Source organism: Chanos chanos, chromosome 5 (genome assembly GCF_902362185.1).
Source record: "Chanos chanos chromosome 5, fChaCha1.1, whole genome shotgun sequence".
Taxonomy (NCBI): Eukaryota; Metazoa; Chordata; class Actinopteri; order Gonorynchiformes; family Chanidae; genus Chanos; species Chanos chanos.
In genome coordinates, this window is record NC_044499.1 from 10,617,467 (window position 1) to 10,628,763 (window position 11,297).

General features: G+C 45.9%; 1 protein-coding gene across 2 annotated transcripts in view; it reads right to left on the minus strand.

The window, feature by feature from the left end:
• The window catches only part of insra (insulin receptor a), a 38,262-nt gene that overhangs the window by 1,788 nt on the left and 25,177 nt on the right, over positions 1 to 11,297 (minus strand). For both annotated transcript variants that reach the window (XM_030773120.1, XM_030773121.1), the window contains 15 exons: positions 8,751 to 8,890; positions 8,394 to 8,538; positions 7,973 to 8,187; positions 7,677 to 7,803; positions 7,111 to 7,361; positions 6,155 to 6,322; positions 4,691 to 4,889; positions 3,210 to 3,490; positions 2,852 to 2,991; positions 1,982 to 2,141; positions 1,676 to 1,769; positions 1,503 to 1,570; positions 1,126 to 1,355; positions 635 to 745; positions 218 to 377 (listed from right to left, as the gene is read on the minus strand). In XM_030773120.1, coding sequence (XP_030628980.1) covers positions 218 to 377; positions 635 to 745; positions 1,126 to 1,355; positions 1,503 to 1,570; positions 1,676 to 1,769; positions 1,982 to 2,141; positions 2,852 to 2,991; positions 3,210 to 3,490; positions 4,691 to 4,889; positions 6,155 to 6,322; positions 7,111 to 7,361; positions 7,677 to 7,803; positions 7,973 to 8,187; positions 8,394 to 8,538; positions 8,751 to 8,890 — 2,489 coding nt within the window. The remainder of the gene's footprint in view (positions 1 to 217; positions 378 to 634; positions 746 to 1,125; positions 1,356 to 1,502; positions 1,571 to 1,675; positions 1,770 to 1,981; positions 2,142 to 2,851; positions 2,992 to 3,209; positions 3,491 to 4,690; positions 4,890 to 6,154; positions 6,323 to 7,110; positions 7,362 to 7,676; positions 7,804 to 7,972; positions 8,188 to 8,393; positions 8,539 to 8,750; positions 8,891 to 11,297) is intronic.

Sequence of the window (11,297 nt, forward strand, 5' to 3'; positions counted from 1 at the left end):
TGTGTATAAATTTTTAAGTGCTACTCTGTCGTATCGTACTGTTTCCAAACTCACATGTATTTTAATGCCACCACTGAGTATTTTAAGTCTTTTGTTTGAAAGGCGATCATAATAAAAATAATAATGATAAAAAAAAAAACAACAACCCTGAGGTAAAGCTTCAAGAAAAACAGCTCAATGTTTCTAGTGTAAACTCATCTGTGCTGGATAACCATACCTCCGATTTTCACTGTAAAGTCTTCTGCCACCATACAGTTCCTTGCTGCCAAGTCTCTGTGTACAAACTTCTTGGCATTAAGGTAGGCCATGCCATCTGCTATCTCTGCAGCCATCTGAATCATCTCTCTCAGGGTGGGAGGAGGGCGACCAGGATTATTCTGACACAAAAAAAAAACAGAAAAAGGGGAGTGATACAGCAATTCATTTGACTTGAGAATCATTGAAATTGCATTGAAAAGAGCATCGTGGCCTTAGAGAATATTGGGAGTGACATATTACACCTGCAATACTGACTGTAAATTAACCTTCAAGAGAATCAAACTTATGTCAATAAAGTTCTGAGCGCATGAAAGACAATCAGTTCCTAAAGAGATTTCACAATTAAAAGCGTGTGTGTGTGTGTGTGTGTGATTACCTCAGAGTCAGGCCTGAGGGAGCGTAGGTAGCTCTTCAGATCTCCGTGGGTCATTAGTTCCATCACTACCAGGGTGGGCTGTCCTTTAGACACCACCCCAAGCAGTCTCACCTACAGGAGCAAAGTATCACGGCTCAGTTACCACAGAACCTCACCAGTGAAAAAACTGCTTTGAATAATCTATCACTACAGGATAGAGGACAGCACTACTGTGCACCAGTGCTTTAAAGGATAGCATCACTTTGCTCACCTACAGGAGCAAAGCATCACGGCTCAGTTACCACAGAAACTCACCAGTGAAAAGACTGCTTTAAATAATCTATCTGGACACATTCACACATTCCCTTTATCTCACACCCTCCTCTTTCTCTATCTCTCTGGATTTGTTTAGTTTGGCTTCTTTTGCGCTGGGAACATGCTGGCCTCCCACAGTTGAGCTCGACAGTGAGTTAAAGGTGATTTTTTTTTTTAGGAGACAGTGAGTGTCTTACCACATGGTGGCAGCTGAAAGCCTTCATGACGGAGGCCTCGTTAAGGAATTCGATTCTCTCCCGCAGGCTGGCGGACTCGTTCACCGTCTTCACGGCCACCCGGGTCTGCGCCTCCCCTTTGACTATGTCCTTGGCGATGCCCTCGTAGACCATGCCAAACGAGCCCTGGCCAAGCTCTCGTAACAAATGAATCTTCTCCCGGGGCACCTCCCAGTCGTCTGGTTCGTACACTACACGCACAAATCACACATTAAAACCCCTCATTTACTGACGCCATACATGCAAACAGAGTCAGAAAAAAAAGACAAACAGACTTTTGTGTCCTGTATTATTTGGCTTGTATCAAAATTGTTTAAATGTTGTTTTTTTTTTCTTACTTTCATCTGGACTGAGATACTCTGGGTTGGGAGAAGTGTAGAGCCTCCCAGTAGGCCCTTCAGTTTGCCTGGAAACGGTAAAACAGACTGGTTAGTGACATACTGACACGCAGGCACACACCGTAAGAACAAGAGTCAAAAACAAGCAGTAATGTTGACTGGAGAGCGCTTACTTCCTCTTGAACATTACGAATCCTCCGATTCCCATGACAAAGATAAGGATGCCACAAATGACTGGTCCGATCACGATGCTGGTGTAGTCCACTCCTGCAGTCACCAGTCACACGCATGGAAAGAAACAAATATGTTAACAGATACACCCTGACCAAAAGACTAAATATGCACTGGCCAAAATCCCTCTCCTGAACACTTGGATAATCTCAACTATCAGTAATAAGCCAGAGGTGTGCTTTGTGCTGCTGTAGTAATTTAAAGAGACCAAACAGGAGTGCAGGGCTTGTTGTAGTGTGGTGTCTTACGGCGGTCCTGGACGTAGAAGTGTGTTGGATCGGTCCAGGAGCCATTGCCTGCCAGGGAGGTGGCTCGCACTCGCACCGTGTAATTCCCGGGGTGCACCACTCTCAACTTGCAGCCCCCGTCATCCTCGTAGGTTTTTCTGGATACACAGTGATGGAGTTCCTGGAACACATTGATACGAGGAGTGAGGATTATAACGAAATGAAAAGAGGATTGCTGATTACCTACAAATGAATCAGTAATGCATCTTATGGTCAAAATGAACCTATAATCAACAAAATGTTACACAACAACGGAAATCTTCAAGGTCACAACTGTGTATGACTAACGCTCAAATAGTTTGATATAACCATGTTTTAAAAAACAAGACACAAGTCATGAAAGTGCGGTTTTATTTTTAAAGTAATGGCCTTGCAGAAGACCTGTCTTGTTTACTCAAACACATAGAGTACTTATCAAGAGCACTTATCATCAGCCCTTTCATCATCTCTGTGTGGAAGTCTCCATGGTAACCAAAACACAGACTTGATGCAATGAGGCTAAAATAGCTTCTCTCCGAGAGTTATTTTCCAAAGCATCAATCAAAACGGGCGAAATGGTCTCAAAAACAGTTTAGTCAAGTGCACAAATACCTCCAACCTTGCCAAAACGTACAAAATGTTCTTAAAATGTGAATAATATTACACTGTTAGACACTCATAAGAGTCAACATACAAAGACATTTCTGTGTGCCTGGACTGGTGGTATATTGTCCTAAAGAAGCAAAATGTGGGTGTGGGTTTACCAGTGTTGTAACCCAGTCAAATAAACAGGTATTCTGAACTACTTGGTTTGTTCCTGTGTATAAAATGTTAATATATCATTACTCTTACCTCTGTATCCCCCAGTCTCTTATAGTTGACCTCATACAGAATGATCATGCCATTAGGGGCCTTGGGTTCCATCCATTTAATGTGCACTGAGTACTCAGACACGTCACAGATGATGGGCCCCACTATGTCATCGGCTCTATCTGCACAACCCAAAAGAACAAAGATCGTAAGACACGGAGCTCCGAACAAGAGAGGTACATCACGAGTCTACAACAGAGAATGCAAGAACAGACAAAACCAGAACAGCGCTTCAGCACAACCGCACATCCTACTCCTCGACGAGACGCGACGTTCGCCAAGCTGCTGTTAGAGAGCGGTTTTCACGCGCGCGCGATAAACGGCACAGACGATGACGTACCCTCGGGCATGGTGCGGGCGCTGACGTACGCTGCCATGCTGCAGCGGCTGGGGTCTGTGGGGTGGTTGCAGGCGTGGATTTCTATCTGGTAGCTGGTGAAGTGACGTAGGTCGGAGATGACCGTAAACTCCTTCGCCTCCACCCGCAGCACTTTCTTCATGAACTCTGGACTTTTCTCTGGGCCTGGAGTGGTTGACGCGTTGAGCAGGGTGGAGGGCGTGGTCGGGAAGTGCGGACGAGTTTTATTGGCCACACCGAGAGATCTGCGCTGTCTAGATGGCCTATAGAGAGAGAGAGAGAAAGGCGATCATTAGCTATTTTGGGTTTTTTTTGGATAGTCCTTCGGGATTGAAACCATGTACCGGGTATACACGCATAATTAAACACGTTGCTTTCAGTGTTCTCGACCATCTATTTGGACAGGGTAGAAAAGACTTAAAACAAAACATTTAAGATGTTTAATTGACGCCACTATAATAGAAATAGCTGGTTGAACTTAAGAGCTTGCCTGGGACTAACAGCTATCTGGGATCACCTTGACCAGTTCAAGGCACTGCATTTAACGCATACTTGTTCAATGTTTGCTAGTCACCATTAGAGGGCGCTAAACGGCTGGTGGTCAGCAGCAATCGTTCCAAAGCACTACAACAACCAACCAGCCTAAACTTCCTGCTTCACGGGACATGCATAACGGCATCTAGTTTCAGTCATTAACTCATCTCAGTGCAGGTTATACTATTTGGCTAAATCAGGAGCTTGCACAGGGGACTTGTACTACTATGTCATGTGACAGAGCGGTTGTGGTTCAGGAATTTAAAAAAAAAAAAAAAAAAACCCTCCACATTCAATACGAGAGGTTTGCGCTAAACTCTCCCGTGCAGGATGCTGTCTAGATGAGCACTGCGTTTGTTTTCTCTCTTGTAAACCTGGCGTGACGCCATAGATTAGCTCACATCTGCTCCTCGGCAGGTAGACTAAACTAAGAGTGGGGAGAGACTCTGGCGGAGAGAGAGAGAGAGAGAGAGAGAGGGATGGGAGCGTGTGAGGAGGGGAGGAACGAGGCCCCCCGAGCCACCTGTTTCAGAACAGGCTGCTGAAGGACACGCTCCCACACAGAAAAGCCACACGGTTTGAACCAGAGTTTGGAGAGTTCCAAGGCCTCTGAAAGTGGAACACAAACCAACTGGAGGAGATAGTGTCTTGGTTACAATGGAAAAAAAACAAAAAAAAAAAGAGAGAGAGACACTGAACTTTGTACCGCAATCAAAGCGAAACTACTGGACAAACAAAGAGAATTGTTTCAGTGTAACCAATGTGAAGGTTAGGCAACGGCTACAACTGTTTGACTGGGTGCCAGGGAGGTCATGTTAGGCAAAACATATGAGTCTTATTATCACTGTGCTAACAGAAAAAAAAAAAAAAATGAAAATATGGTCCTGGTAAAAACATGAGGGTTCTTCATGCTCAAATGGGCAGGCTACCTGAGGTAAAAGACCTCGTTGTGCAGGTAGTCTTCAAACGTCTTGCGGTACTCTGTTTCCTCTGCCTCTTTCTTGAGCTGTTTCTCGGTTTTGGGGCAGGCACAACACATTCCACCAGAACCCTGCTGCTCTGTCTGGTTCCACTTCTGCTCTTCGTCATTGTCCACCTGTGTGGGAGCCCTGGAGGGCAGCTTCATGCCTGAACAAAAAAAAAAAAAAAGGGTAAGGGAAAAAAAAAGTTATTCGCAGTGTTTTTGAGGATTTGATAAAATGCACTTTTTTCGTTATTCATTTTGACTACCACTCCAGATACCACCACTAAGTGCATTTTTCAGAACAGTTTGTTTTCTGTTGCTGTTTAATTGGAGAAACTCAGCCCTTAAGTGAACCTAAGCCACTGCTCAAGAACAAAATAACAGCAACAACAAAAAAAATACATACACACACACATATATGTATGTCACCCAACCCTCCCGTTCCTTGAACTACACGCATGTTGCTGGGCAACCCCAGCAAGCTGGCCACCCTCAGGTTTTCGAGACACCAAATATAGTTTACAAAAGCACTGTGGATGCAGGAGTGGATGAGGACAAGAGTCTGTTTTAGTCACAAGAAATGTCTCTTCACATTGAGACTGTCCCTCTCACTTCATAAAAGTCACAACCTCATCAAACAGATCAGAACAGCGCTAGCATCTGTCGTTCTGTAAGATCCGGAATATACTCCATAAACTGAAATGGATTCAGCTGCCGACTAAAGCTAACACACGGATATTGAACTCTGAACTGCGAACTCCATCTCGTTTGCATGTGTACATAAGAAGGCAGAGCAAATGTCATACTTTTAAACGCACATACGAGTCATATGTACAAGCTGGCTTGAGAGTTGGAGCGCTGCATGTTAAAGAAGAAGTAAACAGGAAGTCCTTGTTGAAAATTCTTCACACCTCATTGAGCTTGAAATGCTGCTGCATGTTATTCAACAATTGAGCAATAATATCGTAAACTTCCATTTGATTTGACTGGGTCTCTAAGGTTTCCCGTCTTACCGTGGTTAGCATGTGATAACAAACAGGACTGACCTTGTTTCATCTTTTGAGTACATGATCTACAAATTCCAGTGTGAGAAGCTGATCAGGCAGCAGTGATAAATTGAAATGTGCTGAAAACACGCTTAGGCCTCTCTTACACCACATGCCTGTCACCAGATAAACCCTTATGGCAGACTCACTGCTGAGTTTTACTGAAGAGACTTTTAAATGCAGACTTAAGCTTCACCTATGACTTATTACATCAGCCCGGTCTGACAAGTCACGAGAGCCTCAAACTCACCACAGCGGTTAAAGCCACTGGCGTAATCCTTGCGCGTGCGTGCGTGTGTGTGTTGGTTAGCATGTCATTCTCGCCTCTCTGACAGCGCTTGATGGCGCAGGAACACAGCGTCTCAGCAGACTCTTCCACTCACCTTTCTGACAGTAGTCAAACTTGTAGAGCTCGCTGGCCTCAGGCTGCTGCTGACAGAACACTAGATAGTGGGTGATGTTGCCGTTCGGGTCGTTAGGTGGCTTCCACTTCAGGATAATCTGAGACGAGGAGTTAGAGGAGGAAATGGGATCCAGTGGCACGGAAGGCCCTAGAATGAAAAGGGGGGGGGGGGGGGGGGGGGGGGGAATTAAGAGAGCGGTGGGGGGGGGGGGTGTGAGGAAAGACAGACAGAGAATGTTTTAAAAGAAAACAGGGTAGGAGACAGTTCAAGGCATCACCATCCTGTATCGCAGCCGCCGAGCGCCATGACTTACGACAGCGCTCAGCACTGGTTGGACCACATTGTCAGGCTCGGTCCCTGGTGAGCCAGAGACGCTAATGATAGTTTCCTCCTGATGAGAAATGCGGAGGTGGCAGAGACGACACAGATTGTGAACCCGATGGTTTGCCAAACCGGGGGAGAAGAAGCGTCTAAGGCGAGCGACGCCGCTCTGACAGGCAGCCAACTTGTGGCCAAAAAACAAGCTTATTTTGCTCGTAGCGTGGTGATGCGGTTAATCAGGAAGGAAAGACAGAACAAGCGCAAAAGGAAACCCGTCAGACAGCTGGCATTACAGAAACCAAACCACGCGTGTCCTCTGCCTGAATCACTCTGTGCCTCAGATGATTGATTGCCCGCTGGTGAGTGATTTCACACAGCGACCAGGCGTCGACGACCCATTTACCCCCTTTCGTGTTTTTTTTTTTTTCCCTTCTTCTTTTCTGTTCCCAGAACAGAAAAGCTACAGTGATTTACTGTCACTCAACAGAGGGTAAGATACAGCGATAAAATGACAGACCTGTTAAAGATAGATTCAGTCTAGGCTTAAGAGAGGGTGAGACAGAGACAGCAGTGGGCTCGTTGCAGAGAGTACAAAGTTGTATGTAGGTCCTTACTGGTGGCGTTGGTGCGAACGTAGATGATCTCGCTCTTTGCCCCGTGGACCTGGTGTTCGTCGGAGGCTGAGAGCTGAGTTTTGACCATGATTGCGTATTGTGTCCAGGGCTTAAGAGGCATGATGAGATGGCCCGGCTCCAGCTGGTCTCTGGCCTCTGTGGCCCGGGAGGGCGGGTCCACATCTGCTATCACCCAGCTGTTGGAGCCGCATGCGTCCTGTCCATCAAACTCTGTGACATTCCTATATGGCCTAAAAAAAGAAAAAAAAACTTTAAAGATCAACTTTTTGCTATGTGGATTCATCAATCAGAGGGTTTGTTGAACAAGCTCTGCCCTGTCTCTTGTTTTTATATGTGAGATTTTACGCCAAAAGCCGGTTTAAGTTTTAAATATGGATTAAATGTTTGTGCTCAAATGTCCTGGCCATGCAAGTAGAACAGTAAATTCACAGAAAGGCTCCTGACTGAACAGTAAACAAGCAAACATTGTTTAAAAAAAAAAAAAAAAAAAAAAAAAAGAGCTTGCTGACAGCACCCAATCAAAACAAACTCATAAAAGTACTTACGCCTCTTTGTACAGGACCATAAACCCAAGCAGGTCACGGAAGTCCGGAGGCCAGAAAGGCTCCCATCTGATGATGATCTTGTCTGATGATGTACGGATCTGGGTGAACTTCAACAACCGGTTCTCACCTGAAACAAATGCAGAGACACGCTGAGTAATAAAGTTCCACTTACCCTCATTAACATTGTTACAAACTCACCATCGCTATCAATACCATCTGGTTTATAATGCAGGGCGTGCAGTTGTAATGTCATTCAGTTTGCTTCACTGACAGATGACTTTATGTGGATCACTCACATGATGCCTGATCTCCGTTGGTCTTCGAGGCGATGTCGTTCTTTATCTGCCGGTTCTTGGTCCCCGTCACCTCTTCCATCTTGCGGATCTCAGACATGCAGAGTTTGGAGTTGTAATGGAAGAACATGCGACCGTTCACAATGGTAAGGTTGTGTTTGGACCAGTCCCAAAGCTGCCTCAGGTTCTGGTTGTCCAAGGCATAGAATGAGTAGTTCCTGAACAGAAAACCAAAATCAGACCCACAATATGTACATCTATTCAATCCACTGACTTGACTACAGGAGCCCCTGGTCTGTCTTAAACAGGCAAAAACTAATTCAAGAAAGTTCTGTGACGCGTTTTATATATATATAAACTTAATTGAAGAAAGAATGGGATGGCCCAATGCACCATATCACCCCACACAAGCTGAGGTTCTTACCCAACCTCCTGGGTCTCTCCGCGGATGAGTCTAAGCTTGCGGAGGAAAGAGAGAGAGACTAGAGCGTAGGACCGTCGCACAGACAGGTAGCCTGTGATCTCCTCCAGCTGGCCCAGGTTAGCCTCCAACTCAGCCGCTATGTTATCTGTTGGACAGAGTGAGATGTAACCAGTGTTGTGACCACACAGCCATCAAAGAGGAGTAAGATGGACCAGGTTTTCTTTCAAAAGAGCTTGGAACTATGTCCATTAGTGCTTGTGTGCTACGCAATGGTTTCAAACACGTTACGATTTCTGATCATTTACCATCTTTTCCCTCCTATTTTCAGGCGAACTGAGTAAACTGTGAGGAACTTACTCCCTCCTCTGATGTTGATGACTAAGCTGCCGTTGAGCACGGTGCAGCCTCTCAGAGCCTGGGCGGCTGTCACAGAGTCCACCGTCTTTACGCCCATACACACCTTAGGACACAGCCCCCCACAGGGCGTACAGTTTAACCTGCAGAAGACAAAGCCAAGATTAGACAGGTCACATGTCATCAAACTGGAGAGGAGAGAGAGAGAGAGAGAGAGAGAGAGAGAGAGAGAGAGAGAGAGAGCGAGAGGCGTGCTTGGTACTGCATACACAAAACACAGACAAAGGAATTCCGAGACACAAAGCAGGTTTTTTTTTTTTTTTCTTTTCTATTTTTGTTGATGTGAAAGAAGGGATTTGAAGAATCAGACAATAATGGACTGTTTTTGTCAAGGACAAGGTCCCTACGGCACAAGGTGTCAAGAGCTGTTTTTGAAGCTGGCAGAGAGAAAGACGACCTTGTAGAGCGAGCCAAGGGTATAATCAAGGATGAACGCGATGCTCTCCCAGACATGCCATCCAACCTAGTCACCGACAGTTTTTGGAGGTTAACCAGCTTTTACCGAGGCGCTGAGTGTCTCTGGCCATGCGCGCTTTCCGTTTATTCATTTCCTGAAAAACTACTTCATAACACTGTTTGCATGACAAATGTGATTTGCAAAATAGCAGCGGGTTTATGAGGGAGGCAAAACCTGCCACTAACTTGGCCACAGTCCCACAATGTGGCCCAGTCCCACAACTGCACTCAGACTAGAGTGTATGACTAAAATAACACTGCTCATCTCCAAGAAGGAGTGAATTAACCAGTGGAGTAAGGGCTTGCTGTCTTCACACGCTGCCTCTTTGTCATCAGTCACTGACACATTTAGAACAGAAAACAAAATGCTTTCATTCCAAAAAAAAAAAAAAAACAGGCTTAGGGAAAGAGGTAACAGACCCTGCGTCATATCGGACATGAATGAAACGGGGCGATTTAGATGCGCAATCCACTGCCAATCAACACTCTGAGCGTGCGGCACGAGGAGACGCGGCCCTGGACGTGACTGATGGCACACAACTTTTGACATCTCTTTTGGAGCCTGGCTGAGCTCCTGGGAAGTAACAACAGGGCCTGGTGGAGCGAGTGTCTCGGCTCCAGCACAGCCTCTGTCCAGGCCCGGTGATTTGTGTGTCTGGTGTCTGAATTCCCTCGGCCTGCTCAGCTGGCCCAGACGAGAGGTCAGACCCAGAGACGGGGGTTCTGTGTGTTGCAACCGGAGGTCAGCGGAGAGGAACAGAGGCACTTTCAGCATGCCCTGTCCCCTCCTCTGCTAATGATGCTGCTTTCTCTGGTATTCTCACGCTCCCTCCAAAACTGACTCAAACCCTGGGCTGTGCACCTGCTCATGTGGGCGGGAGCTCTGTTCCTGTAAACAACGGCGCTGTGTGTGTGTGTGTGGAGGAGAGGGAGTGAAAGGCTGATGTAAAAGACAACACCATCACGCTTGAAGACAAACATATTTTTCTTGTTTTTGGAGATCTAACAATCTGTAAAAGGGTGTTTGAACTGTCATACTCTGTATCTTTTTATTTACAGTCACATACTGTGAACTAGCCTGTTTGATAAATTCAATGGGCATTAAATATCTTGCGGTTTAAATAAAACAACCATATAGAAAGAAAACTGATCTGTCTTGCTATTTATTTCATTATCTTTGCCATCTTTACCACAAACAAACAAACAAACAAGTGCCTAAGTGTGAGAGTGGAAAGAAACAGTTTTTTCTCTTTCACCTCTAAAACGATGTTTGCAGTAGCACGTAACGGCCTTCCACTTCCTCTGCAGCTCCTGTCCTGACCTGCTTTTAATGGGCACAGCCTGCTTCACGCCAGGCCCCCAGCTGGGCCGACCGCTGCTCCGCCACACGCGCACGCACACACACACACACACACATGCTTGCTCGCACTCATACGCACGTACGCACGCACGCACACACACACACACACACACACACGCTCTCTCTCCCTCTCTCCACTCCTTCCTTTCTCTCCGCAAACAGACCGTTCCTTTGTTTCCAGAGACGGTCGTCTGAGGTCAAGGCAGCCTTGATCATCCTGAGCCATCCCTTTTTTTTCCCCTTTTGTTTTCTTTTTTTTTGTTTAGTCTTTTTCTTTCTCTGAGCCAGCGTCATTTCCCCAACCAATACAAACGTCTGAGAGAAGGACGATAATAAAAGAGATAAAAAAATACGCCTTCCTACACGGAGCGTCTTTCTCGCCGCTCCACGCGCGCGTCTGTCTGTCTGTGTGTGTGTGTGTGTGTGTGTGTGTGTGTGTGTGTGTCTGTGTGTGTGTGTGTGTGTGCGTCTAGCAATAATCAAACAATACCCTCTTACTCTAGAGCTGCCCACTAATGACAGTTAACACTGAAGGCTGAGGTTGAGAAAATCCACAATGCTGCTCTCCATTTTGCCTCGAAGCTCTTTAAAGTGCACAAGTGCAGTTCTAGTACATCTTGATTTTACATCAAAGCACTTAAAGCATCTCCTTTACCACGGCACTTTAAGAGTGT